This window comes from Rhipicephalus microplus, chromosome 9 (genome assembly GCF_043290135.1).
Source record: "Rhipicephalus microplus isolate Deutch F79 chromosome 9, USDA_Rmic, whole genome shotgun sequence".
NCBI lineage: Eukaryota > Metazoa > Arthropoda > Arachnida > Ixodida > Ixodidae > Rhipicephalus > Rhipicephalus microplus.
The window spans coordinates 79,439,196-79,466,387 of NC_134708.1; the positions used below are offsets into that span (position 1 = coordinate 79,439,196).

Genomic DNA, 27,192 nt, shown 5'->3' on the forward strand with positions numbered 1-27,192 from the left:
TTAGTGATGGAGTAGCAGGGTGTGTGTGGCCGTTGGTTCGAAATTCTGTGTCAGCGTTGTGCGGAAAGTCGCCATCCATCCTTAGAGTAGAAAGGCTCACAATTTTCACTCTCAGTAGCCTCCTATGTCTTCCTAATGCAACGAGCTCATTGCGAAGTCAAACGGCACTAAGCTTTGCATCTGCTTTCGAAGAAATCACGGTTGCGAGTTACATAAATGCTCATGGCATGAATTTTATTAAATGTGCGTGAGGTCCACATGCACAGTGAAAACAAACCTGTCTCCCTTGGGAGCTATGCATCATGAGTACACTGTTGACAATGCAGTCGTATATGACAGCAATGCAGTTCTGAAGACATAGACTGGGATTTCACTTCTGCACCAAAGTGTGCCAAATCAGATTCACTGTGCTGTCCTGATAATATCGATGGAAATTGTGTCAAATTGCGCCAGTCTTGGGTTTGGTGGTAAAAAGTGCAATCAAACCTCTTTATAGTGAAGTTGCATCTTAAATGAAAATAAGTTCATTATATTCAAAAATTTATTTAAAGGCATATTCATAACTATATATTGATTGCAAAAATATTCTTCAGTTACTTTGTTATAATCGATATTTTACTATATCCAGGTTCGTTACATTGAGATTTGAGTGTATCACTGGCAATCAACCATACCTCTGGCGTCAGGACATGTACAGCTTGATCTCGGGGCTGCAAAAGTTTCAGCCACAGGCTAAGGATTTTCTTCATGTAAGAAATGCTCGTGCATGCATCCCAAGTAAGCCATGATGCCGATGCAGCTTCTGTCGTGCAAGTTGGCTCGGCAAGAAAACGCGCTCTCTGTAGAGGATCGTGACATCTAGGCCAAAAAAATGTGGCAATTCAATGGGCAGTCGTCTGTTCCAGAAACGCTGCGGGTAGCTCTCTTGAAACGTCGAATAGTGCATAGTTAAAACAATTTTTTTTAATAGGTACACACATGCCGCTAAAATGTCTGTCGTCTTTGTTTCTAAACATCTTAAATGAAATCTGCGAAAGTTAATGATACATGTATGGCACAATATCTAGTTTTTTGTGCTTAGTCCATGAAATAGCATGTGAATAGTGGAACAATGTTGACACTTTTTCTCAGATATACATTATCTGTTTCATTTACCAGCACATCTTAGTTGGTAATCGATCTTGTAGTAAATAACCCCTAAAAGGCCCTGCTCTTTACCTTATGAGTCCTTGTTTCTGAGTTCATGTTATTGCCTGTTTTTTTTAATGTCGTCTCAATAATAATATGGTTTTTATATGCGCAGATATCAGTAACATTAAGTGCGTGCAAATATTTGAATATTCAAACTATTAATGCAGTATTTGAATTCACTCCCAATCGAATTTAAATTATTGAAAATTTTGAATAATTCAAGATGAATGAATAAATGCATACAAGTCCACATGTTACACTCTGTAAAGGTGGTTTTAATGCAGCGCAGGTGTGCTAAGTCTTTAAAGCACTTAAACAAGTGTATATTAGTTCGCATGTAACTTTTGCAAAAGTGGTTTCACGGCAGTGAAGTGATGCTGAGCCGTGAAAGTACCTGAACAAGCGTGTATTTAGTTTGTGTGTAAATTTTGTAAAAGTGGCTTCGCTGCAGTGAAGTGATGCTGAGCCATCAGAACACATAATCAGGAGGAGTTGGCATTTCCGTGAAGCCCTACTTTAAAGTTAAATGATGATATTACTGTCGCATTGATACACTTTTTTAAAAATATTTTTCTGTTTAAAAGCTCATTATAGCGACCTATATGCTCTAAGTATAGCAAATTTTGAAAAATTACATATTTTACAGGCTATCACTAGCATTTTACTGAAAGTCGTGTCCTGCTACTACCGAAAGTTCTCTTTTTCTTTCTTTGATAAAAAAAAAGAAAAAGGCATTTGCATAGGTTTTGTTTCAAATTTTGAAAAATATTGAGCAGGTCATGACTAACAAACCCATTTTTATTTATAATATGCTATATATATACTGTTCAAATTAGATTCAAATCAAAATTATTTGACCAAAATCATTATTTGCTTTGAACCAAAAATTTCTTATTCGCACAAGCCTAAGTAACAGGCATTTTTGCTGAATGGCCATAGCATCAGGAGGCCCATTGTGAAGCAGCCACACCACGTTGCAGGTCCACTCCTCTCTTTTCACGATCAATAGCCGACGATTAAAAATGATTGGTCAGCGAACAGATAACATGTTCAATGCTGGCTGCTATCGCGCCCTTCCTCATTTGGGATGTCTATTGATAAATGCATTACTAGTCTAGCTATCCTAACATCACTGCTTCGCTTCAAAGTCTGAGCAATCATTTGGCTTTTGTCAACACTTAATGAAAAGTTTACTTTTATTGTGACACATTGGGGCGCCTGTGCACAGTGAGTTAGGTGTGTTGAAAAAACAAAACAAAAAGTGATGATTATATCACCATGATCACTACATTGTAGAAACTACCTCTTAGCCATACCACTAGAGAATAAGTTACTTGACCAGTTGTTCAACATGGTATCTTATGGATATTGTGTTGGTGATTCGTCTATATCATGCATATTGATACACAACAGTCGGCACAACCTTGCTGCATGAAAGAGAAAGACAACGTCGTTTGCTGGTTGTTGATGAACTGTCGCCATCTTGTTCACCGAACACGGTCCATTGGAAATAATTTAATAAATAAGTTACTCGTAACATTATTTTATATTGAACTAATGTGCTGCGAGAATGTCCTGTAAAGGACTCAATGTTGTGTAAAGTTCTCATAAATGTTTGCATGAAGCACCCAAGATTTGAGGCGTTGCCTATGGCTTTGTGCAAAAGTTCATATTGTCGTATGGTTGCGATGATGATGAAACCCAATTCAGCCAGTAAAGATGAAATGTTTTTATTGGGTGAACTCGCGCCCAGTTCAAAGAGTAGGACTCAAATCACAGCGAAGGTGGCAAGCACTGAAATTTGTTGTTGGTAGTCTGCTTGTCTGTGAAATGTATTCATACATGCCTTATCGAATGCATTCAGCATTATCACTGGTGCTCGCGCTAGCTGTACAATGAACTTGGTTACTCGCGCCCTGTGCGTAATCTTAAACAGTCTGAAACAAATCGTGAACTTACCATGCATTGTGGTACAGCCTGCATTGAGTGTTGGAAATGAGACTTTAACAGCGAAGTTGTTCTTAGCCGAGCCTTTCGTATCTAGCAGCTGCGGTAGATCGTAAATGGGCATGTGCCACTACTCACACAAGTCCCACAACTCGCCACTGCGTCCACTACCACTCTCCCCACTGCTCTCATTTCACTTACCCTCTTCATTCCCTTTTCAATAAGCCCTCTGCATTCAAATCCCGCTTCATTCAATTGGCTAAAATGACTGGCAAAGCAAAATAGGCCACCAGCTTTGCTGTTTGATCAACGTCGGCTGCATGGAGCTGGTTGAATTTTCGTGAAGGAAGCGCGATTACATAAAATAAAAAAGAAGCAATAAGCGCGCGGGGCAATGTGGTGCAGCTTTAGTTGAACTGCAGTAAGTGGTTCGGCTCTTACATAGCTCTCCCGACCTTCTTTCAGATGTAGAAGCTGCCGGGGATCTTGTGAAGGCTTCAACACCTTTCGGTAAGTTCTTGTGCGTGGTCATTGTGTACCTATTGCTTTAATTCAGTAGTCTGCCACTGTGGTATAGTGGTTACGGGGCTCAGCTGCTGATCTGAAAGTCGCAAGTTCTGCTGACCTGAAAGTTGCAAGTTCAATCTTGTCCATTCGTGATGTCCGCATCTTTATGTTGACGATATGCTAGAGGCCCATGTACTGTGCGATGTCGGTGCTCACAATAGAACTCCAGATGGTTGACACTTCAGAGCCCTGCTTTTAAGTCGTGCCTCATGATAACATTGTGGTTTTGGTACATAAAACCCCAGATATGATTACTTCAATTCGGTATTTATGCCATCACCCTACTAGGTTTTAGGTTCCATGTTGGATCCCAGCCATGGCAGGCACATTTTGTCGGCAGTGAAATGAAAGAACAGCTGTGTGCTCTGCACGTAAAGAACTACAGCTGACCAAACTAGATGAGCTTGGCGATTGTGGTGTCGCTAATAATCGTGCAGAGGTTTCGGCACTTATCTTCGAGCCAGTTTGTCATTTTGTGAAGACGAAACCTAAAGCAGTCTGTACTTTTATACAGTCATAGGAGGGGAGTGGTAAGCATTGGATACTGCCAAGTGATCAGCAAGCATTTACACTCAAACCTCATTCTAACAAAGTTTCGTCTTACACGGAAAAAAAAAAAAGGTTCGTTATATTCAAAAAATTTTTTTAAAGGTGTAATCTTGACACTGAGTCTATTGGAAGACTATTGTTTATTTATTTCATTATAATTGATATTGCATTATATCTAGCTTCTTTATATCAAGATTTGAGTATATTGAGCATTTTTGGGCTTTAGCATGCCACAGGAAGAAGGTTGTGGGCTAATGCTTAGTGTACTGTGTACTTAGCTATGAAAAGAATTCGCTACACTCCAATGGACGTAAGGTTGTGAAAAAATGGGTTTGTTGCAACAATTCTCAATGTTCACTCACCATCAATTACTTTCCTAGTTGAAAAGGAAAGGGGATGTCTTCGTCAATACCTTGCAAACAACGCCTCCCAATTAACAGAAATGAATCTGAAAGGCTATGCTTTGCTGTCATCTCTTAACTTAAAAGCCCTCCCTTTTTTTAAGATAGTTTAGCGCAAAACGTTCAAGAGAAAATCGGGTCTTCATTTTCAAATCAAACAAGTTACGGTATAAAATTTGTTCTCCTAAACAACAGGATATAGAGAGTCACGACTTCCTTTTTCTTTATGCACGCCTGTTGACTGCATTAGTAGGAAGACTAGCTTTTGATATTTGTTTCTAGGAACTGGTTTGGTGTTTCTTGTGAGGCAAAGATGAAGACCAATTCATGGTTTTAGTCTCGTACAACTGAGGTCTAGAGAGGCCCTGCCAATACTACCGAAGCACGACAGTCGATAACCATTAGGACTAAGGATACAGTATCGTTCATGCATTTGCCATTGATCTCCTTCAATAGCCTAGTGATTTTGCCACAAATTTTGTCGTTTTAGTACGAGCATCTTCTGCGGTTGCCTCGCCGATGACGAAGCGGCGGCGGCACGCTGAAGCCCCGGCAACTGCGAGGTGGAAGAGAGTGCTCGTTAGTGCGCGCGAGGCGGGCGTGTGGGCCCACGCTGCTCTTGCCACCATGAAAGCGTGAGCGCCTAGTATGCCTTCCCTCTCCCTTGAAACAAACAAGCAAACAAGAAAAGTACTTTTCACTTAGTAGCACCACTGTTGTTTGGTTGCTGCAGAAGTCTCTTTGAACTGCACTTCGTTAAAGTGACACCAGCTGATGCTACTGAAAAAAAAAAAAGAAATCTGCGTCATTTCACATCAAGCTCTCGTTGCCGCATATGTGGGACCACTCTTCATATGGAGAGCACTTTTCTGAGTTGTATTCTGTGGTATCCGTGTCGTTCGCCCTTCATTTTCGATGCTACGCATGCATTCATGAGTTTACTGTTGGCGCGTGGAGTGGCCTCCAATAATGTTGAGCTATGCATTCTTTATTTTTATGCAGACAACTGTGTTGTCACTACAGAGGAGATGTCAGATTAGGTGCTGGTAGAAACTGTTGAAGGCCATGGGGACAATGACAGGTCTTTGGAGGCCCACTTGTTCCACGCCTTGATGTCTTGTGCTGCGCTGTGGGTTTGTTAGACTGTGGCCTTTGAGATTCTGGCAACGCTTCGTCCTGTTGCCCAGGCCAATCTCAGAGGCCTCGTTGTCCAGGATTGCCATTCCTCGAGAGCACTAGGGCAACAAAGTCAGTTTCACTGCAAGGGCAAAATGACTAATACATTCACAACAAATTCTAGTGCTCCACGTAGTAGGGCTGGTAGCTAGCTCTTTTCGGTGTGATGTCACGTAACTCTACAAAACACTGGTGTAAGAGAATGCGGCCGCTCCAGGTAGAAATGTTTCACACACTTACTGCTGGGAGCGCAGCACATCGAAGGGTACATGAGCCATATGCTGACACTTATCAAGATGGCACATGCGCGAACGATCACAACCGCACCCTTAAAAAAAACGTTAGGCCGGTGCGGTAGGCACAGCACATTCACAGCGAAAGCTAGAAGAGCGGCCTTTCAGAGAGTTTTCAAAACACTCATTGGGTAACTGCTGCAAACACACGTGCTTGGTACCCACTAGGGCGTTCATAATAAACTTTTGGGTAGTAGGCCAGCATTCGCTATGCTATTTTTCGTCAGTCTTCTGAGAAGCGTGGTGTCCGCTAAAGACTTGCAAAAAATGTTGTGCCAATTGTCCATGCAGTGGCTGACAACGGTGAGAAATTAAGGTTGAAGTGGGTATGCGCCACAGTTAATAGGGAAACAAGAACAAGCTTTTGTAATGGGTTGGAGCATTGGGCGGCCCACTTGTTACACTAATCGCGTTGTGCGACGACTGGTTGTTCTTTCACTGTTGTAAAACGCTTTATGAGTCGTATTTACACGATTGCGCTACCGACATCAAGCCTGCCTAAGGCAAGTTTGACAACAACTCACAAGCACCGGAGTAGCTCAGTGGTAGAATACTGGGCTGGCACCCAGCGGACCCGGGTTCGAGCCCCACTGTGTCATTGGTGCTAGGTCACGACTGCCTAAGGCAAGTTTGACAAGTTACAAGCTCCGGCGTAACTCAGTGGTAGAATACTGGGCTGGCACCCAGCGGACCCGGGTTCGAGCCCCACTGTGCCATTAGTGCTAGGTCATGACTGCCTAAGGCAAGTTTGATAAGTTACAAGCATCGGCGTAACTCAGTGGTAGAATATTAGGCTGGCACCTAGCAAAACCGGGTTCAAGCCCCACTGTTTCATTGGTGCGAGTTTTTTTTTTCTTATTTCTCGCGATGTGGTTACGGACACTGGGGGCGGCGGCAGACACGTGCAACTGCGTGTGCCCCGAGTTGTGATCTCTTAACAACTTTCACTGTAGAAAATCTAAGTTCAGTGCTGCACAAGCAAGCTCACCCTCCCCCCATTCAATGGCAGGTCTAACATACTGTTGGGGGGGTGGGAGTGGGGGGGCAGGAGGGTAGGATGTTGTCATTGCCTTCTCCAAGTGAAGGGCTGGCTTGTTTGATCTCCGCTTCCGCAGCGCTCGTTGCCTCCGCTAGCACGCTTTTATGTGCAGGTAGAACTCGCGATGTGCAGGAGGACATAATTAATTTGGACTTTTTAGGAACATGACAACGGCAAAAATCCATCAAGTGATTGATATCGGAGAACAGTTTTTTTACCTCTTTTGGGTGAGCAGCGCCTTCAGTTTCCTTTTCGTTTAATATGTGCATTTCTTGTTGAATTTTTTTTACGTAGTTGCATATAATCAAAACTTGTTTGTAATGAATTTTTGAAGCATTAGTCAATTTTTATAAGTGCAACATTAATATTGGTTTAGTCTTCAAGATTGAGGTGCAACATATTTTTTCTCCTTTTCATTTTTAACATATGCAGCTGGCCAGGTTCCAAAGATTGCCAGAGATTCGCTTGGCACACGCCAGTCCGAGTCGGACGAAGTATTCAAGGTGAGTGTACGGTGCTCTAACTTGACCCCTAATTGCAAATACGCAATTAGGGGTTGATCGGTGTGGCACTTAAAAGGGCCCTGCAATACTTTTTGAGCATGGTCAGAAAATGCTGCCACTTTGTAGTTGAGGCTTCCGGGAATACCCGAGGCTAATAATATACAGTTAAACCTGGATATAACGAAATTGACAAATTCCCAGAAAAATTCATTACTAAGAGGTTTTTGTTATATGCAGGTTTGGTACGAAAATTAGGAAAAGAAACGTGCAAATAAAACAAAAGGGGGGCTGAAGGCAGAGCTAACCCCAAACACTCATTTTACAGTAAAAAACTGCATTATTATTGCGATAGCAATTATATGGACACTCTCGGCGGGTTCTCGGTGTCGCCGCCATGTTCCGCAAAAAGTCCAAATTGACAACTTGCCCCTGTGCATTGTAATACCCATGCCACATGGGCATAGAAAATGACATTCGGTAGCGAAGGCATTCAGTTCCCCAATGACATTTTTTCCGGCGGCGCTGCTACACGTCCAAAGCGAATGACATTTGACTTGATGATGTCGATCGCAGCACCTTCCTTGTGACCATCGGATGAGGAGCAATAAAAAAACAAACAAGCGTTTACAAGCTTCATACACATCCGATAATATATAAAAGTATAAATAAGCATATTACGCTGCCGTTAGATTTCGTTCGTTACTTTGTTTCCTGACTTCGCAACCGACTGTGTAGCAACTTGAGCCAAAGCTAGTGTGATCCGCAGCGTAGAAAGAAAATGGCGCCTGGCGCATTTATTTCACAGCGCCTACCAGCTGAAGAGAAGTTTTTAAGCAGTTTTTAAAGTGATTACTGTAAATAAAACACGCAAAAAGTTTTTTTCCAGTAGGATCAAACGTCATTTTATACAGTTACTTCATCAGCTGTGGCGTCGAGAGTACGCATTTCTCAGTCGAATGAGTTCTGGCGATGGCATTTGGTGACGAATGGCATTTTGGCGAATGCCATTTCGTTCATCTGTGTGGCACCGCGCGAATGACCTTCAATCTGAAGGCATTAGAAGGTAAATGCCATTTTCTCCGCCCGTGTGGCACGGGTTTAACTTTCACAAGTGGGTAAAAGCGTGTGAGCGCTGCTGAAACAGAAATCAAATGAGTCGGCCGATCCCTATCGCCTGGAAAATGCATAACATCTCCCGCGTGTTAGAACTGCCATCAAATGCTCAAACAAAGTAAACCACCTGTCTTAAACGAGCTTGAAGCAACAAGGGGAGGGGGTCGCTCGAGTAGCGATAATGAACTTTGATATTAAGAGCGGTCGCGATCGCTTGCGCGCTTGCTATCTCGGTGAGTATCAGTGCGGTTTCAACGCGAAGGCACTGTGTGAAAAGAGCAAAGGCAATCGTTCCGGTCAAAGTCAAAGGCCCGCAATTCTCCCCACCGAAGGATGAGCGCGCGCGCACATGCATCTAACCCTCCTCTCCCCCCTCCGCATTCGCGGGGCAAAGTACGCGTGGGAGATAGGCGCCCGTTGGCACATCTTGACGAGCTGAGCGCCGAGGGCGGGCTGCTTTTTTTTTTCTTTTTGAGTTTCCGTATATATAGGTACATATACATATACTATACATATACGGTGAACGAAGGCATAGGCTGCAAAAACCCAGCTGAAACTGCCCATATACATATTTGCTATCACAATAACAAAATAGCAAAGCAAAACGTCACCGGGGGACACACCATATGCGCGCGTGCATGGCGTCGAAAACGAAGAGCAGACGACACGGACACAGGCGCGGTTTCCGCGAAAACTATTTGGTAAAGCGCCCTCCATATGCAGTGCGGCCCCATATACCTGACGCTAACTAAAAGCGCGAAAGTAGTTTTTTTTTTATTTTGGTTTGGAGTGGGGGAGGGGGAGGGCTGCTCGCCTGAAACGGACGCAGCCCCCGTGCCCGCCGCCACCACTTCGGCGGCGGCGGGGCAGCGGCGAAAGATGCATGCTCGTACCAAAAAGCCGAAATGCGGAGCGAAATTCCAAGAGTGTCCGTGGCGAAAATCCGTTATATCAAGGTTGTCTCCCGCAGTTACTATCTTACATAGAGGTCGCAAATACATGTGCTCCTATGGAGCGACGGCGGGGAATAGAAAAGCTTCGCTATATTCAGAAATTTGTTATATGGAGGTTCGTTATAAGCAGGTTTAACTGCAGCGCAATATGTTGCCCATAATTCACCATAAATTTTCAAAGTCAGCTGAAAACCGCTTTCTTTTTTCTTGTCAACTGACAGATCAAGTTCAGAAATCACTCGTTACTGCAGTTTGAATAGCCATTGGCGGATTTGAGCATAGCGCTCTTGTTCGTTGCGGGGCCTACAGGGGGAGGCTGCAACTTGCCCACCCATGTGTGCGCGATCACACTGAAAAGCCGAGTATCGGAAGGAAAAAAAAAAACTAGAAAAAGCGCTCAAGGTCACGAGGCCCGCAGTATGTTTTTTCTTTCCCCGCGCTATCTCTCCCTGCGTAGTCTCTAGCGCTTTTGTCAGGACGAGAGAAAAGAGAATGCAATTGTAGCGTGCGACAAATCTGTGCAACTCCGCTCGCACTTGACGGATTTAAAAAATTTTTGCGGCAATGATTTTGTGAGGCAAATAGTGAATCCATGCTATGGCTACTTGAGAAAGCGTTGCAGGGCCCCTGTAAGAACAGCATCACCTTCATCTAAGATTGCAAAAACAGTTGGCAATGGTTGTGTTGGTTGCCAAGTGCAATGCTCCTGCAGTGTTTCAGACTGTGCGACTGATGGAGTGCAATTTTGTTGCAGTCTACTTCCACTTAGAATCTCTCTGGTTTTATTTTGATGAGTCGCTGATCTGTAGTTGACCTTTCCTATGGCAAAAGCATCGTACAATCTAGATGTATGCATGGTCACTGTGTTGAAGTGAGAATATTCCGCAAAATGACTCATTCTGAAGAAACCTTTGTTTATGGCTTTTTTTTTTTTTTGAGGGGGTAGGCAACTGAATGACAATTAAAACAAATTTTCCGTATGGCAGAAATTTCATTGTTGGGGGTGGTGTTTGCTGTAGTTAGTTGAACAGTAACGGTAAACCAACAGGCTCAAATACAAAAGTTTATGAGTAGAGTACGTTTGCAGCACGTTTGTGCTTTTGTATTGCATTATGGCTTCATTAATCTTTCATGTCTCTTATCGGCAACGTTATTCACAAGTACTTTTTTTTTTTCTCATAGAAGCCACATGAATCTAACATTCTGGATGCATCGTGGACTTCAGGGACCTCCCCCTCTGTTTACAATCAGCAGCCTTTTCGTAAGTACAGCAGACTTCAGTTGATTCTCTCCTGGTAAACCCAACAACAGTTGTCAAAAGTATTGCCATGTTGAATGAAGCACCGATACACAATGCTGAATCAAATATGCACACCCTTTTTATAGACGGAAAGCTGAAATATTAAAGAAAAAATCACATTGCATAATGGTAAATCAAGCCCACAGTAATAATTACACACTCAAACCTCAATACAACAAACCCAAATATAATGAAATATTGCTTATAATAAAGCAAATGAAGACTCGTTTTGCAATAAGCATAGTGTTAGGAATTTACCTTTATAACGAATTTTGGGATATAAAAAAACATGTAAGATGCAACTTTGTTAAAGTGAGGTTTGACTTACTACAAATATTTGATAGCCACTTTGCATTATCTAAAGGCTTAAAGGAGAACTCCGGTGTTTTTTCGATATTCACCAATTTCAATAAAAATTTTAACATGTATTCGCATTGGTACCATGGTGATATGTGCCAAATTATACAACCATGAGTTATTTATTTTTTTAGAAAACAAATTTTAAAATTGATACCTGATTCTGGAATCACACTTGTAAACACGGGCCGCCCTGTGTATATGACGTCAGGGCCTACTCTCTTCTCAAAAACCTTGCCTTTCCCAGCAGATGGATGCAGAGTACGCTTTCTCCAACGAGGTGACGACAGTGCGAGTGCAGTTCAGCTCTGTCAGCTCTATAAGTGTGTTGGTAGTTGTAATGGCGGGTCTTGCAATATTGAGCAACGAGGAAATAAATTCGGGGCATGTCAGATGCTTCAGGTGCCAGAGGGTCGAAATCAAAAAACAATGCTTCCATACTCAGACAGTAGCTACAATCATCGCTGAATTCGTCACTGGTAAGTACAGATGAGCGGCGCAGCTTGATTCCACGTTCTATGACATCGCCAACTTGCTTTTCGCGCATCAGAAAATCGAGGCACGTGAGCTATGTTTGCACCTTGGCCAGCCGTGGTGAAGTGTAGTGGATCTCGTGACGTCGTGGGCGACGGATTCTTGTGACGTCGTAGGATACCTACCATGGACAACAGAACCACTCCCTGTTTCGGTTTCCGTTTTGACTCGTCGTTTTTTGACATTGAAATGATTGACAAGTGCCTGGGCAGTATGAAACAACCCTATCTCTTCGGGACTGTCAATACTATTTGAAAACAGCATTATCTCAGTATGGGTGAAAATGCACCGAAGTTCCCCTTTAAGAGCTGTCTTGAATCAAGGATAACAGGAATAAAAAGCTAAAAGAAAAAGTACAAGCTTGCTAAGAAAATGAATACACTAGTACTTCAGAAACAAATTGTTGCTGTAGCAGGTGGCACGGACTTAACTCTAGCAGGAATAGCCTGCTTTCAGCAGGTGGGCATGATTGCACGTGCTCTTTCTTGACAGGGTTCAGAATACAGCTCGTACCTTTGTACAGTCGTCGACCGATTTTTCGGACTTCAAAAATTCGCACTTGTTGCCTTCGATGCCAAACTTCGGTGCCATACTGGTCGCTGCCGGAAGTCACATCCCTAAGGCTCATAAATGGCAGACGTAGAGCTATCAGGCGTTCTTGATCAGAGCTGAGAGCAGGCAAGTGAGGGGGCTTGAGAGGATATCGGTACGTGTGCGTAACACTTATTGTAGGAACTTGTCACGTGCCATTGTGCCTTCGAAGGGACGAGAGCGACGTTGACGAAGTAAGAGAAGGCGAGCGCGCGTGCCATCGAAAACCGACGCCTTGGGTAGTGGTGCACCGTCTAGTGAGCTTTGTTGGAATCATTGGAGAAGCGACCAGAGCAGCGACTTTGAGGGGCACTGGAGAAGAGTACATTGGCAACAATGGTGTAAACCCCGCCAGCCCCCTCTAGACAAGCTGCGACCAATAGAGGCATGGCGACCAAGCTCCTATAACATTATCAGCCGAGAATGTTCATGGATAGAGGTGTATTTCCTAGTAACGCAACAATTTTAAAGTTTATTTAGGATGCTGGCATATTCTGAGCTGTTCACACCAGGTTTATCTTGTGTCCATTCAACATTGGATCCTTCGCCAGGTGTGACATACTGTATGCATGTTCCTCTGGGCCCTTCCTACTGTTCAAAAGTGCCCTGATGAAACAGTAGTGTTACAGTGTACTAGAAGGAGAAGTGTGTCGTTCGGCGCCGGAAAAAGGGTCCTTCTAGCGATGACCGCTCCGTGCGCGACTAGAGGGCGCTGCTGGCTAAAAGAGCGCTACGCTCGCTACTGTGATGGCTCTGTGAGCGGGCTGTGTGGCCGATTTGTGTATTGTTCCGAGTTGTCGTCACGACTTTTTATGTTATAAATGCGACTTAATAGTGAAATTCAGCCCTTGTGCATAGGCACTAGTCGTTCTCTCGCTGTAACGTGTCTACACATAAACACCCGACTATGATTCGATGAGGTCGTTTACACCAGCCGAACATGTTTCTCCTCGAAGTTACTAAATTTTATATAGTAGTGATGTACTTTCAATTAGTATTGGGTGAATTTCAACGTATTAACTTATAGAGCTTAAATATCTACTATTTGCATACAAGTGTCTCTGTCCGGTCCTGTGTGTTTTATATCTTTTATATTGCTTCGCATACTAAATGGTCAGGAAGCGTCAATCTAAGGCCTCTAAGTCTTTCAGCTCAAGCTAATTTTTGGGCTGCTAAGCTTGGCTTTCGTTCTCCGAAGGTTATGTCGTATATTGCAAGGACTTCGTTTCGTAAACATCTTCTGACATCGTCTTCTGGAAAGCTGGATCAGTATCAGCTTTTTCTAATATTTGCAGTGGACACAAGCACTGAGGTCATTTACTACAAGCGTGCAGTTCTTCAAAGAGAACAACCCTCTAAACGCTCGATGGGCATTTACTATAGATAGCTAAAAGCTCCATTCCCAGGCCGGAACACAAAGTCAATTTGCTGACATTCTTTATCAGCAACTCTGCCTCTTCTCATGCTACGAGTTTTTGGCGCCACTTCTTTCCTCTTATGAGAACTTCGGCGTCTGCAGCACCTTCAGCAGCTTGCTTCTTGATTTGAATGAGTTTTTTCAATGCTACCTATCTATGTTAAACAGCGTCGGCTTCCAACTTAGCCTAAAGAAATCAGTCCCCGACACACGGCAGGAAAATTTCTGACCACTCATTTGGAATCGTGAGCTTTGAAAATGACAGCCCTTGAAATTCTTGGTCACGAGCTTTATCAGTGGCACCATCTCGGCCTACACTATTCGACATTCTTTGGCATTTATGTTCAGGAACATCATCGACTGAACTGCCTCTATCAACGTCGTTCGACTCAACTTCTGACAACGTGTTGCTCTCACGTCTTCGCTTCGGTTTGGGGAGAATCTGATATCGTCAAGGTTGTGATTCTTCCGTTTTTTTGGCAGCGATTTTGAAAGGTATTTAGGAGCATCAGGGAAAATTGTAGGAATGGCACCTTTTGATAAGAGTAGTAAGTCTCTGGGGGGGTCTTAATAACCTTTGCGTCGATATAGTCGTCTTGAAAGTTCGCTGTATGAACCTTGCTTCGAACTGTCGCTCACAAACAGTGCTGCTCTTGTTGAAGACTCGATCACCTCTTTTGATGTTCCGCGACCATTTTTCCCGGCGCTCAGGTTCAACGGCACCCGAAATAAGGAGTGCGCCTCTTTACACGAACGGGAGCCGCTGTTACGATTTGGCACAAAGCAAAAGTCGTCTCCTTTGTACCGTCGTCTCTCAGCCATATTTTTCTCATTCCAGTAGACAAGTGCAAACACCGTCGCAATTTCTTCAGTCACATACAGCACAATCTGGCGAGGAGCAGAGTTATTCCATGCGAGAAATACCAGCAACGAGGAACTGGTCACGCGTTAACAGCCAAACTAACAGTGCAACATGTGTTGACACACGCGCTCCTCTGGGTCGCAGCGTCCCCTAACGCCCCCAGGCTGTACTCAACCTGCTTCATCGCTGCGGGGGCCCCCTCGTCTTCATTGGAACGCGCCGCACACAGCACACTTCCCCTTCTAGTACACTGTAGTCATCATCATCATCAGCCTGACTACGTCCACTGCAGGACAAAGGCCTCTCCCATGTTCCGCCAGTTAACCCGGTCCTGTGCTTGCTGCTGCCAATTTATACCCGCAAACTTCTTAATCTCATCTGCCCACCTAACATTTTGTCTCCCCTTAACCCGTTTTCCTTCTCTGGGAATCCAGGTAGTTACCCTTAACGACCAGCGGTTATCCTGTCTACGCACTACATGCCCGGCCCATGTCCATATCTTCTTCTTGATTTCAGATATGATATCCTTAACCCCCGTTTGTTCCCTAATCCACTCTGCTCTCTTCTTGTCTCTTAAGGTTACACCTATTATTTTTCTTTCCATTGCTCGCTGCGTCGTCTTCAATTTAAGCTGAACCCTCTTTGTAAGTCTCCAGGTTTCTGCTCCGTAGCTAAGTACCGGCAAGATACAGCTGTTATATACCTTTCTCTTAAGGGATAGTGGCGATCTACCTGTCATAATTTGAGAGTGCTTGCCAAATGTGCTCCACTCCATTCTTATTCTTCTAGTTACTTCAATCTCGTGGTTCGGCTCCGCGGTTATTACCTGCCCTAAGTAGACATAGTCTTTTACAACTTGAAGTGCACTATTAGCTATCTCGAAGCGCTGCTCTTTTCCGAGGTTGTTGTACATTACTTTCGTTTTCTGCAGATTCATTTTAAGACCTACCTTCCTGCTCTCCTTGTATACCTCCGTAATCATGAGTTGCAATTCGTCCCCTGAGTTACTCAGCAGTGCAATGTCATCGGCGAAGCGCAGGTTACTAAGGTACTCTTCATTAACTCTTATACCTAACTGTTTCCATTCTAGGCTTCTGAAAACCTCCTGTAAGCACACGGTAAATAGCATTGGGGAGATTGTGTCCCCCTGCCTTACACCCTTCTTGATTGGTATTGTTGCTTTCTTTATGAAGCACTATGGTAGCAGTTGATCCCCTGTAGATTTCTTCCAGGATGTTTATATATACTTAAACGACGCCCTGATTCCGCAGTGTCTGCATGACGGCTGATATTTCTACTGAATCAAACGCCTTCTCATAATCTATGAAGGCTATGTATAGTGGTTGGTTATATTCTGAGCATTTCTCTATTACCTGATTGATAGTATGAATGTGGTCGATTGTTGAGTAGCCTGTTCGAAATCCTGCTTGTTCCTTTGGTTGATTGAATTCTAATGTTTTCTTTACTCTGTTAGCTATTACTTTTTTAAATAGCTTGTATACTACAGAGAGCAAGCTAATCGGCCTGTAATTCAAGTCCTTGTCATCTCCTTTCTTATGTATTAAGATGATGTTAGCGTTCTTCCAAGACTCTGGTACTCTTCCCGTCAGGAGACACCTCGTAAACAGGCTGGCTAGTTTTTCTAACACAATCTGTCCTCCATCTTTCAGCAGATCTGATGTTACCTGATCCTCACCAGCAGCTTTGCCTCTTTGCATGCTCTCCAAAGCTTTTCTGACTTCTTCTATCATTACTGGTGGGGTGTCATCTGGGTTACTGCTAGTTCTGATAGTATTAAAGTCGTGGTTGTACACTGTAGTAGTGTCTAGCATCACACTACAATTATAGTACAGTTCAACCCAGTTATAAGAGACATGCACTGGGGAGCAGTTATTGTCTTTATATAAAGTGTCTCGTGTAAGCTGGGTACCATGTATACGTTTTTTCGCCAACACCTGTTTCAATGTAAGCATACTAGTGTTTAATATACCCATTTGTCTGTTACATCAGTGTCTCACATAAAGGGGTTTGACTGTATCAGAGGTGAGACAGCTGTGCATATTGCGCATTTTTGATACATTTCCGTTTTCTTGTGCCAAGCTACTCCAAAAGCATAAAAATTATGAAAATTGCGCTCAACTACTTCAAAACAGCCTCGAAAGCTAGATTTTTCATGCCAACCTCAGATTCAGTGGGAAAAAAGGCTGAGTTGACTGATAAAACGTGCCCAATTGCGTTTCTTTTTTTATTTTTCTGGTGACGAAGGTTTCCCATGGTGCCGCGATAATCTTCTCTAAACTGTTGTAAATATATGTGACCCCGCAAAAATGGGCTGCCGTGCATCGAGCTTGCTGCTTCTACTAGCTAAGCTGTGTGTTCCGGTTCCCATGTCGCCTTGTGAAAACCACATAGTCGAGTGGCGAGGGTAGCGGGGTTGACTCTCGGTTTCTTTGTTGTGCCTAGCGCGTTCCTACGGTCGCTGTGGTTTTCGTGTTGATGCTGCTTCATTTGGGCGCCTACACGTGTACATTTGCCATGAGTGAGTAACTGTAATTGTGGAGTCATTTGCATGTGACGCGTCTCCTGCATGCTCTGGCGTGTGCACGTGGGCTCTCAAAATTACTTCCATGAGCGACAGAGCGCATGCAGCCTATTCCCGGTTTACGCCCAGTAGCTGCTAACTTATTTAGAGAAGTGATTTCTCGTTGCATTTTGCATATACAAAGGCCATCACACGCGAATTCCGCGCATCGGTGTCTGCAGGTAGAGAGAAGCACTCGGTTATTCGTGAAGCTGTGGTGACAGAACGCACTTTCAAACCATTTCAAATATGAACGAGCACCTCGGCGCTTTATTCCTGACTCATGATGCAACGGCGATCACGTGGCACAGTTTTCTTGATTTGCCACTGCTCCGTTTTGTAACCTAAACTCTCAACGTGCGCTTTAAAAAGCATCGCTGCATGCGTGCAGGGTCTGGGCTATGCTTTTAGGCTTGGCTCGATTGGTGTTTTGGTCGGCGGCAGTGTGACTTCGTTTTCTTTCTTTTCTTCTTGTGAAATAAAACCGGCCTCTGTACGTTGGGCAGTTTGTTTGCGTGGGCACGAATTACTTACCTGCGCTGCGCGAGCACTTTTTGCGAGTCGCGGAGCGGCAATCACAAGTTGATGTATTATCTGGAGTTCTACATCGACGGTGATGACCTACGATAAGGCCAAACCCCATAAAGGCGGAAATGCACGCGACAGCAATTAGCGATGCTATGAGCGACGAAACAGGGCGTTCACGCGACGTATCGCGTGGTAGTGTTCGTGTAATCACTCGGTTTGCCAGATTTAGAAACCGTCGCCCATTGCCCAGAAGTGCTGTGCTTAAGTGCCGGAACAGGATGTACATGACTGAGGTACTGCCGGTTCTCTTCATGTGCTGCAAAATCACCACCTCCTGTCGTGCTCCTCTCTGCCAAAGTAAAGTTTATGCACGTGCACATAAAAATAAGTGCTGCAAAGCAATAGTACCGTATTTACTCGCGTAATCCTCGCACTCGCGCAACTCTCGCACCCCCCACATCGCCCAACAAAAATACGATTTCTTTTTTCCTCGAGTAATTATCGCACCCCCGAAAACTGCTACAATAATGTCGTCTGCTCTTTCCAGCCATTGATGATGATGGCGCACGTCATCTGGCGCCATCTCTTAAGCATCAAGCGTACTATTGCACAGAGATTCAATCCAACTCAAGCCAAGCCGAAGTGGCCAGTGTGCGTTGCACCGTGTTATAGTGTTCTAGAATAATGGGTAGTGAGCCCACTCTATGGGGAGAGGGTACGTTGCTGTGGCGCAAAAAATGTCAACGAGTTTTCATTTTCTTGAGTGCCCGCGTGGCGGCGCTACCATCGTCAGCAATGGGAGTTTTCACCTTTTCACTCCGCTTCTGTGTTGGCTGTGTGTCGTCGTCGCTGCAGGTTTACGGCTGAGCAGTGCTTTGTCAATACGTTCCATTTTTCAGTTCTTATAGTTGTGAATAATGTAGATTGGTAGTGAACACCTCGCGGTCATCGACACTTAGTGCGGAATGGCACCTCGTCGCCAGAACCATTGTTATGCGCCCAGATGCCAGACGGGCTACGTTCACGTGAAAGGTGCTCCAAAACCGTCACTGTTTGTCGTCCCCAGGGATGAGAGACTTGGAAGACTGTGGGAGAATAATTTACACCGTGCAGACAAGCCACTCGAAGACACAAGTGCGGTTTGTGAACTCCACTTCGAGCCTCGATACGTAATTCGCGATTATGTACACACCATCGGCGGTAAAGAAGTGCGGATCCCACGCCGGAGGCCTATGTTGAGCAGTGACGCTGTTCCCACTATTTTGCCAAATTTGCCATCGTATCTCGCCAAAAAAGCAGTGAAAGAAAGGCCGCCTCGAAAAAGGAAGTCTGAGAGTCATGCTTCGCCAGTGAAGCGTCGGCTGTGCACGAGTGGCAACTCGACGGTGTTGCACACAAACGCCGTAAATACTCCGGATCCAGACGCTGCAGCATCGAGGCCAGAAGACGAACAGCTGGCCATCGATGTAGAAGTTTCTTCTTCAGAAAATCCGCAGGAAGACCGCAAGTCTATGTCGTTATTTAGCTGTCTTGAGGTACCATCGCCGCACTGGACTAAGGACATCTTTCCAGATCATAAAGGCATTGTGTACTGCACGTCCGTGTTGACATCGAAGAATGAAGTACGATCGGAAAAAGTGGTCATGTTTTTTGAGTCACGCATTGCGAGCTACTGCAAAGTGTTCATCAGAGGTACCCTGTTGAAAGAAGGCACCGTAGAGACAGAGGCAGCAGCAGAAGTGCTGAAAACAAGTGATTGTATGTGCATTTGCGTTGGAGCAATATCTCACGAAGACTATGAAGAACGATTTTTTACGAAGCTAAAACACTACGTGGTTACATGCAACGAAATGTACTTCAGCATTAAGTGTCTTCGCCAGGTTGATAAAAAAAAATATTTATAATGTGCATTTTTACTAGTAAGACAGCTATAACTCTTGTCGCTACGAAAGATTTCTTGCCAGTTATTACAACCTAATTCACTGCACCTTTCTTTCAGGTGCACAATGTGTGTCTTGCCGCTATTTGAAACGAGCACTGCAAATCCGACGAGCCCGGGTGAAGCGAACAGCAACAAGGAATTGCCAATATGCAGCGCTGAAGTTGCGTGTTGTGGCCAGAAAAAACACTAGATTGTTTTCTCGCTTGAAAAGTGTGAAAAAGAAGCTGGAACAAATGCAAATTAGGAATGCTGCTATAAAAACAGAAACTTTAGAAGCACAGATTGCAAGGCTTCCACCAAGACAGCAGGAAGCTGTACGACAGTGCTTTGCATCTTCAAGAGTAAAACCCAATGGGTTGCGCTATACGAAAAGCTGGGTTTTAGATTGTTTAATCATGAAGGTGAAGAGCCCTCGCCTGCATGAACACCTTCGTCGCAATAACATCCTAGCCCTTCCATGTAAATCAATCCTGTAGCGCTATGTACATGCATACCGCACTGTGTTTGGCTTTAGTGAGAGAGTTCTAAAGCAGCTAAAGGAAAAGACAGCGGAGCTTGATGTTTGGAAGAAACACGGTGGATTGGTCATCGACGAACTGAAACTGTCAGAACATTTTTCAGTGAAGAAGTCGGGTGCAATTGAGGGTTTTGTGGATTTAGGTCCATTTACAACTTCCAAGGACAAAGGTGTACCATGTGACCACAGTATGGTTATCCTTTTCGTCCCATTTCAAGGCAAATGGAGTCAAGTTATTGGTTACTTTGCTACACATGGAAACATGAAAGGTGACACACTCGCCAAAGTTGTCATTGAAGCAACCATACTAGCTGAAAAGAGTGGGCTCTTTGTGGATTTTATTACTTGCGATGGTGCAAGTTGGAATAGAAATATGTGGAAAGTACTTGGGATCCAAGCGACAGCTGACTCTACTACTTTGAAAATTGAACACCCTAGTGATGCATCACGGCACCTATATTTTATATCTGACTTCCCACATCTCATCAAATGCCTACGGAACTCGCTGCTGAAGTCTGGATTCAACACCCCTGCAGGTCATGTAAGTCTGATGTTTTTTACGCATATCACACATTGTATTTCATATATGCTTACATTATCTCCAAGCTTAACCAAGTGCATTTCAATATGGTCCACCTGATTTCATTGCAGGTTGATATGCAACATGTAAGGGAAGCTCACAAAATAGACTCCTCCAACATGACCCTTAAAGTGATGCCGGGCATAACACGGTGTCACCTGGATCCTAATGGATTTGAGAAGATGAAGGTCAGCTATGCCTTCCAGCTTTTTGGGACAAAAGTCCTCCAAGCTTTCCACCTATACAAAGACAAGTTGGAAGCAACACTTGGAAGGATGGATGTAACACAAGAGTTCTTCAGGTGAGTCGTCTCTTGTCATATGCTGGTTAAAAATAGGTAGTGAAATGTCTGATATAACCAACTTGTAAATGAAAATTACATCTTAATAGAATGCATCATTAGCACCGACATTTGGGCGAGTTGGTTTTGGTTCATAGTTATGAACGGCGGAAAACACACGAGACACAAAATGACGTCCTTGTGTTTTTCGTCATTTTGTGTCTCGTGTGTTTTGCGCCGTTCATAACTATGAAGAATGCATCATGCAATGTAAACTACAAAATTATGAAAACAGCTGTTTTGCATATTTCAGCAAAATCCACCAGCTCATAAGAGTGATGACATCGCGGTTCCCTGCTGAAGCCCTCAGACTGTGTTCATCAGGAACAGCAGTGTTGCAGGATTTTCTGTCCTACCTCAAAGCATGGGAGCAGCATACGAAAGGTGGAGGAGGCTTTCTGAGCAATTCCACTGCTGCTGGCCTACGTGTGACCATTTCGACTACACTAGAGTTGCTTGACTATCTCACTGAAAATGTTGGCTTTAAATACCTAATGACTGCAAAAACTAGCCAGGATCCTTTGGAAAACCTTTTCGGTATTACCCTATCAGGCGATTTTCTGGCAGTAATGATCATCCAACACCAACTCAGTTTTTGATTACAGTAAACTGCATGTCATTCTATGGTTTAGTTAAAGGTGTCAGTGAAGGAAACTGCGAAGAGGGCATGCTAGGTTCCCTTTTGGAAGTTAGTAGCCCACGAGACACATCGCAAAATGCAGCAGGCACAAATTTGGCACCGAGCTCTGCTCCGAATGCGCAGGCGTTGGTTATACCTTCCCAGGACCACAGCCAGCATGTTGCGAGGAGCGACTCGAGAATTATATTTTACATTGCTGGCTACGTGGCACGAAAGTGCATTTTGAAAAGCAATTGTAAAGATTGTTTGATACTACTTACCGCGCCTGCCCCAGACGAAAGCTTTCAGCTTGCAAGGTTGACACTATTTCGTGACAACGGTGGACTCCTCTACCCAAGTGCTTGCCTATTTTGGTTCATAAAGAAGCTTGAAGACTTGTTCACAGGCTGCTTTTCTTGTGAACAGCTCCATGCAGACAGCATTTTAGATGTGCTGACCATTGTGAAAGCAAGGCTTTGGCAAGAGGTTGGGTGCCCAAGCCATGTCTCAATGCTCTCTCAAAAAATAATACAATTCTATGTTGTTACATGACTTCATTTTTACATTAAGGGACTAAATACAGATAGAGCAGGCAAACGCCAGAAAGCAAAGCACTTAAAGATAAGCCGCTGCTGTTAAATATTTTTTCCTTGCTTTAGAAGATTTTTAAAAATTTAATAGTGTTCCTGTGTGGATTTTACAAGTGTAGGTTAAACTTGATGTATTAATCCTTTCTGAATATTCTTTTTCTGTTTCACTGACCCAAATACAAGAGAATGCCAGATTTGAAAAACAAGCAAAATAGTATGTTGCCGCTCGCCACGCATACTATAGCAATAAACCCTTGACTAAGTGGCAACTCTGCTTAATTCAATTGTGAATGGTGACTTTGGTCCTTGGCGTACCATCAACAGTGCGATTAATATGATCTACGAGAACATCTGTAGATCTCTATAAAAATGCGTGTTATTTGAATGGAAATGTGTCTATTATTTGTCATTTTCAGTATTTCTTCTGATTCAGTGTCTTTACTTATTGTGTGAACAATATGTGTTGAGTGTTCATGTGTTTTTGTGAACTTTTTTATGCCAAGTGTGCTATTGAAAATATTTAGCATCTCTTTGTGATTATTTGTAGTTGTGAATATTTTTCTAGCATCTATTGGGCTGTTTTAGGAGACATGCTCTTTGTTGCACACGCTGATAAGTACATAATGGGGCAAGGCCCTCTACAAGCTATTTCAGCTTTTTCCATCTGCTTTCACTTTGAGAAAAAAAAAATGAAAGTGATTGATATGCATGGCTTTTGTGGAGTACGGTCGTTGTGCTGCCCCACAAAATAAACTTCTAACTTATTCCCGTGAACGATTGTTGTCTATATTTTTTTCCACACCTTCATTACAAATTCACTTTTATTTCTTGGGCATGATTAGAATAGGTCTTTCCTTCTGTGCACTACCACACATTTTCTTGCACTTTTCAGGAGAATATATCAGCTGAGAGCGCGTAAGGTGCTTAAGTTTGTAGTAATATTGTTTTATTTAGCGAGAGTACGACTTCACTAAAGTTACTATTGAGTACAAACGCTAGCATATTGGTGGAGAAATGTGCGCCGCTTATATGCCACTCTGCGACTTATTAAATTAGTAGTGATCATGAAAACATTAGTCTCTTTTATCTAAAGGCAATCGATGTCAGTGCACGTTAAAATTTCCGGAGTCCTCAACTACGGCGTGCTTCATAAGCAGAAAGTGGTTTCATAAATCAATTATCTAAAGGCAATAAAACTGCGAGAGCGCAATACAAAACTGGCTGTTTACAGCGTGTATTGCATCCCGCTGATGACGCGCTCATGTTTAGCGATACTTCATGCGCCAGAACGACGGCCAAAGCAAGAATATGCTCAGGCAAAAGAAGAAAAGCAACGAAAATGGCTATGAACAGGAGTTGCACAAGAGTAGTTTGTGCTTGAAGCGCTGGCAAACTAACCTTCGCGCTGCGTTGGCCGAGAGCAGCAACGCGTCGCTTCCATTGCAAATGGTGGTGGCGTCATCTACCAGGTGAGACATAAAGTGCATCAGTGCACGGCCTCCAGTCAGCCCACTACCCCTTTCTAGAACACTTTAGCCAAGTTTTGTATGTTGCGTCGGTAACCTTGTCAAGTTACGAGGCGATACTGAAGCTGTACGGCTGCTTTCAAGTTGCAAGTGATAGATCATGCACTAACCAACGGCAACAGGGCCGCCGGTAGGCCCTTCGGAGTCTACGAGTTTCGTGTTTGCTACTGGTGATGGCTGCTGAAAGCCATGAAGACGCGTTGAGCCTGCCGTGTGCCTAAAACTGGGGTTGATGGTTAACATTATTTCTCAATATGAAAACTGCGGACAATTCTGTTAAATAGCCATCAGCCCAATACTGACGTCCCACGCTTACCTTTTGAGGGCTCCTGTTGAGCGACGAACGCTACCGCTACGTCCGCAACGTCCGCAAGCTTTGCGTATGGTATTCTAATTCTCGACTATTTGCTTCCACTTTTTGTGTCTCAATTAAATCTCGTCTTGTGTTGAACCTCTGCTTTAATTGTTGAGGTAAGTTTTAATTAGTACTTCTTAAAGCTTGCTGTTAGTTGCTGGTGTGAGAATCCCGATTTGCGGCCACTTCGTTTTCTTTTTCGCTCTGTGAGTTGTTCTACCGTTTTCCCCGCGTAATTCTCGCACCCCCCAACTTTTCATCGGCTTTCCGACAAAAAAAAGTGCGAGGATCATGCGAGCAAATACGGTAAACACTTTCCGTTCCATTACACAACAATATATTTTATTTTTAAATTGCATACCGCTCATTACGCGGTATTCTTGATACGAGTAGACAGCCTCATGGAAGCAACGGTGGTGTTTGCTCACTGAAGCTGTCGCGTGAATGAGGTTTGCCTACGCAAGCGACTGTTCGCGTAAAGGCAATCTGCGTCGTGTCGTTCATCGCTGTCGCGAACATTTTCGCGATTATGGTGTTTGGCCTTTAAAAAAAGAAAGAACTGGTCAAAGTGTGCCGTATTATTAACGCGCGGTTACATGTGTAGAGAGGCGTTATCAGTATCATTGGGTTATCGCTTAGTGTCATAACGCAGATGCTGTAGGAGATAGTTGGTGCCGTGAGATTTCTTGGCTCCCGCACTGCAATCTTGAAGGTGGTTTTGCACGAGTTGGCCGCGAACGGCGGTGCAGCATGCTTTTGTCCTCTGTTAAAAGCTCTTGACGCTATCATGTTAGGCTTTTCTTTAAGTGAAGGACCACTGTTACGTAACTAAGTCTAGTGCAATCACAATTTTTAATTTCTTTTTGCGTGTGATGCATTTTTCTTTTCAAATTTTTCCGGGAAACCTAGTTTTTAATAAAACCTTTTTTATTAAATATTATTTCACATGTTTGTTACAAGGGCCAGATAGGTCACGTGGTATGTAAACAGGTAATGCAGTTCATACCTGGCAATAATCTGTTTAAAAACGGCCTTTAAAACCTGTTTAAGTGTTATGCATATTATAAACGAATTAAAATGTGCACTGGCACCCCCACATTGCTAAAGATCTGTATTTCAAGCTCCCAGGACGACATATTAAATGCCACTAAGTGCTCCCAAGCAAGATTCTTCTGATCCGAAATCAATATTTTGCTGCTCCAAAAACGACTCCGAATTTATTCTCAGCCCTCTCACCCCGGTTGTATACACTGACTGCATTGTGCTATTTTTAATCTTCTTTTTTGTTTGTTCGATAGGTCTCAGTGACTTCATGCCGGTGTTGGACGACGTGGTTGGGGGCAATGCAAGCCGTGTCTCCCTGTCAAACGTCTCGGAGAAAGCGGATCTTGGAGTCGGAAGCCGAGGAGGTTAGTGCTTGCAGCTTCAGCTGTCTTGTGTGACATTATGTTAGTCTTTTTAGTCACCAACCAATTATTCGGACACTTTCGCGGCACCACCTCTCGTGCCATTGACGTAATTTAAACTCGCAACCGAAGATTTTGGTGTCCCATGGTGCACCGTTACATATTTTGGACTCCGATATGCTGATCGAGTGCGACTTTGAATGCCATGATCAACTGTCCTCGATGGGTTAACAATATTTACACTTGGTAGTCGTGGTTGCACTGGTTGTGACTGGAGATCGTGCTTGCAACTGCCCACCTCAAAGGCTATGCTTCTTGGCCGCACGTGATAGCTGCCTTTGGACTTTAGGTAGCTCAGTATCCATCAAATGGCTACCTCTGTATTACAAGATGCATGCATCGGCAAGCCATGCATTGCCTTGCCTGCAAAAGCAGTGATGGAAGTGCTGCTCCGATTGCTCCAAACTGCTCCAGAAGAGAAATGCTGCTTCATGTTGCTTCATACAGTAATTTTTGTAAGTAATTGCTCTAAACTTGCTCTGAAATGACATTGAGGGAATGAAAATGAACTTTGTTTGACCTACTCGAAAATACTGAAGAAACAGAAAATCATCTGTCTACTATCATCCCAGTGTGCTACTAGGGAGCAGCATTTTTGGCTCTGACCTTATTTATGCAACAAAAACTGGCATATTAGGCATATAGGTGCATTTGGCTCTTTCTTTTTGGGGGCGAAGAGGGTTCTAGTTTTTCCATTTCTTGACCAAATTCAATGATTATTGTAACCCAGACAGGGTTGTTCAAGCTGATTTCAAAAATATAATTACTTTTCAAATTGGTTGGGTGGTTGTGGAGATAATTAAAATTTATCCTATATTGTTTATCAGAACAATGGCAAGGCAATTATTGGCCAGAGTAATAATATTGACATATGGCTGGATATTATGAAGTGTAATGAACACAAATGTAGGATTACATTTTTAATATAACATGTATTACCAATTTTATAGGAACTTAAAGTTTAATCTCCAGATATCTCTATCATGCGATCCAGCTAGTATCAAGAACAAAAATTTACAAATGCTAGATTGAAAAATTTGTTCCTACATTTGCGTAGCAGACATATGCAGCTACAAGCCACCGCAAGAATTGTGGCTCTATGTGCCTTAAAGACCAAGATATCGCTTTGGCAAGTTTTAAAAACACCAAAGATGAGATTCTGTGTCAAAAAACAAAACAGACTCATATATAATACAGAACAACACGAATTATTTACAATATTCACAAATGGTATGGTATCAGCAGCCTCCAACAACATAGTCTGTTGGTTTAGAGTCATTTCGGTGTTGTTTTCTTAGCACACGTTGCAAGTTTTCAGCAGAAGCATGCTTGCGTGCGCATGATTGCGCACGGTG

The 27,192-nt window shown here is 43.5% G+C and overlaps 1 protein-coding gene across 2 annotated transcripts in view; it reads left to right on the top strand.

Moving 5' to 3' along the window:
• LOC142771930 (protein NEDD1-like) overlaps nt 1–27,192 on the top strand; it is a 108,825-nt gene that overhangs the window by 58,643 nt on the left and 22,990 nt on the right. For both annotated transcript variants that reach the window (XM_075873929.1, XM_075873928.1), the window contains 4 exons: nt 3,604–3,648; nt 7,596–7,666; nt 10,915–10,993; nt 25,670–25,780. In XM_075873929.1, coding sequence (XP_075730044.1) covers nt 3,604–3,648; nt 7,596–7,666; nt 10,915–10,993; nt 25,670–25,780 — 306 coding nt within the window. The remainder of the gene's footprint in view (nt 1–3,603; nt 3,649–7,595; nt 7,667–10,914; nt 10,994–25,669; nt 25,781–27,192) is intronic.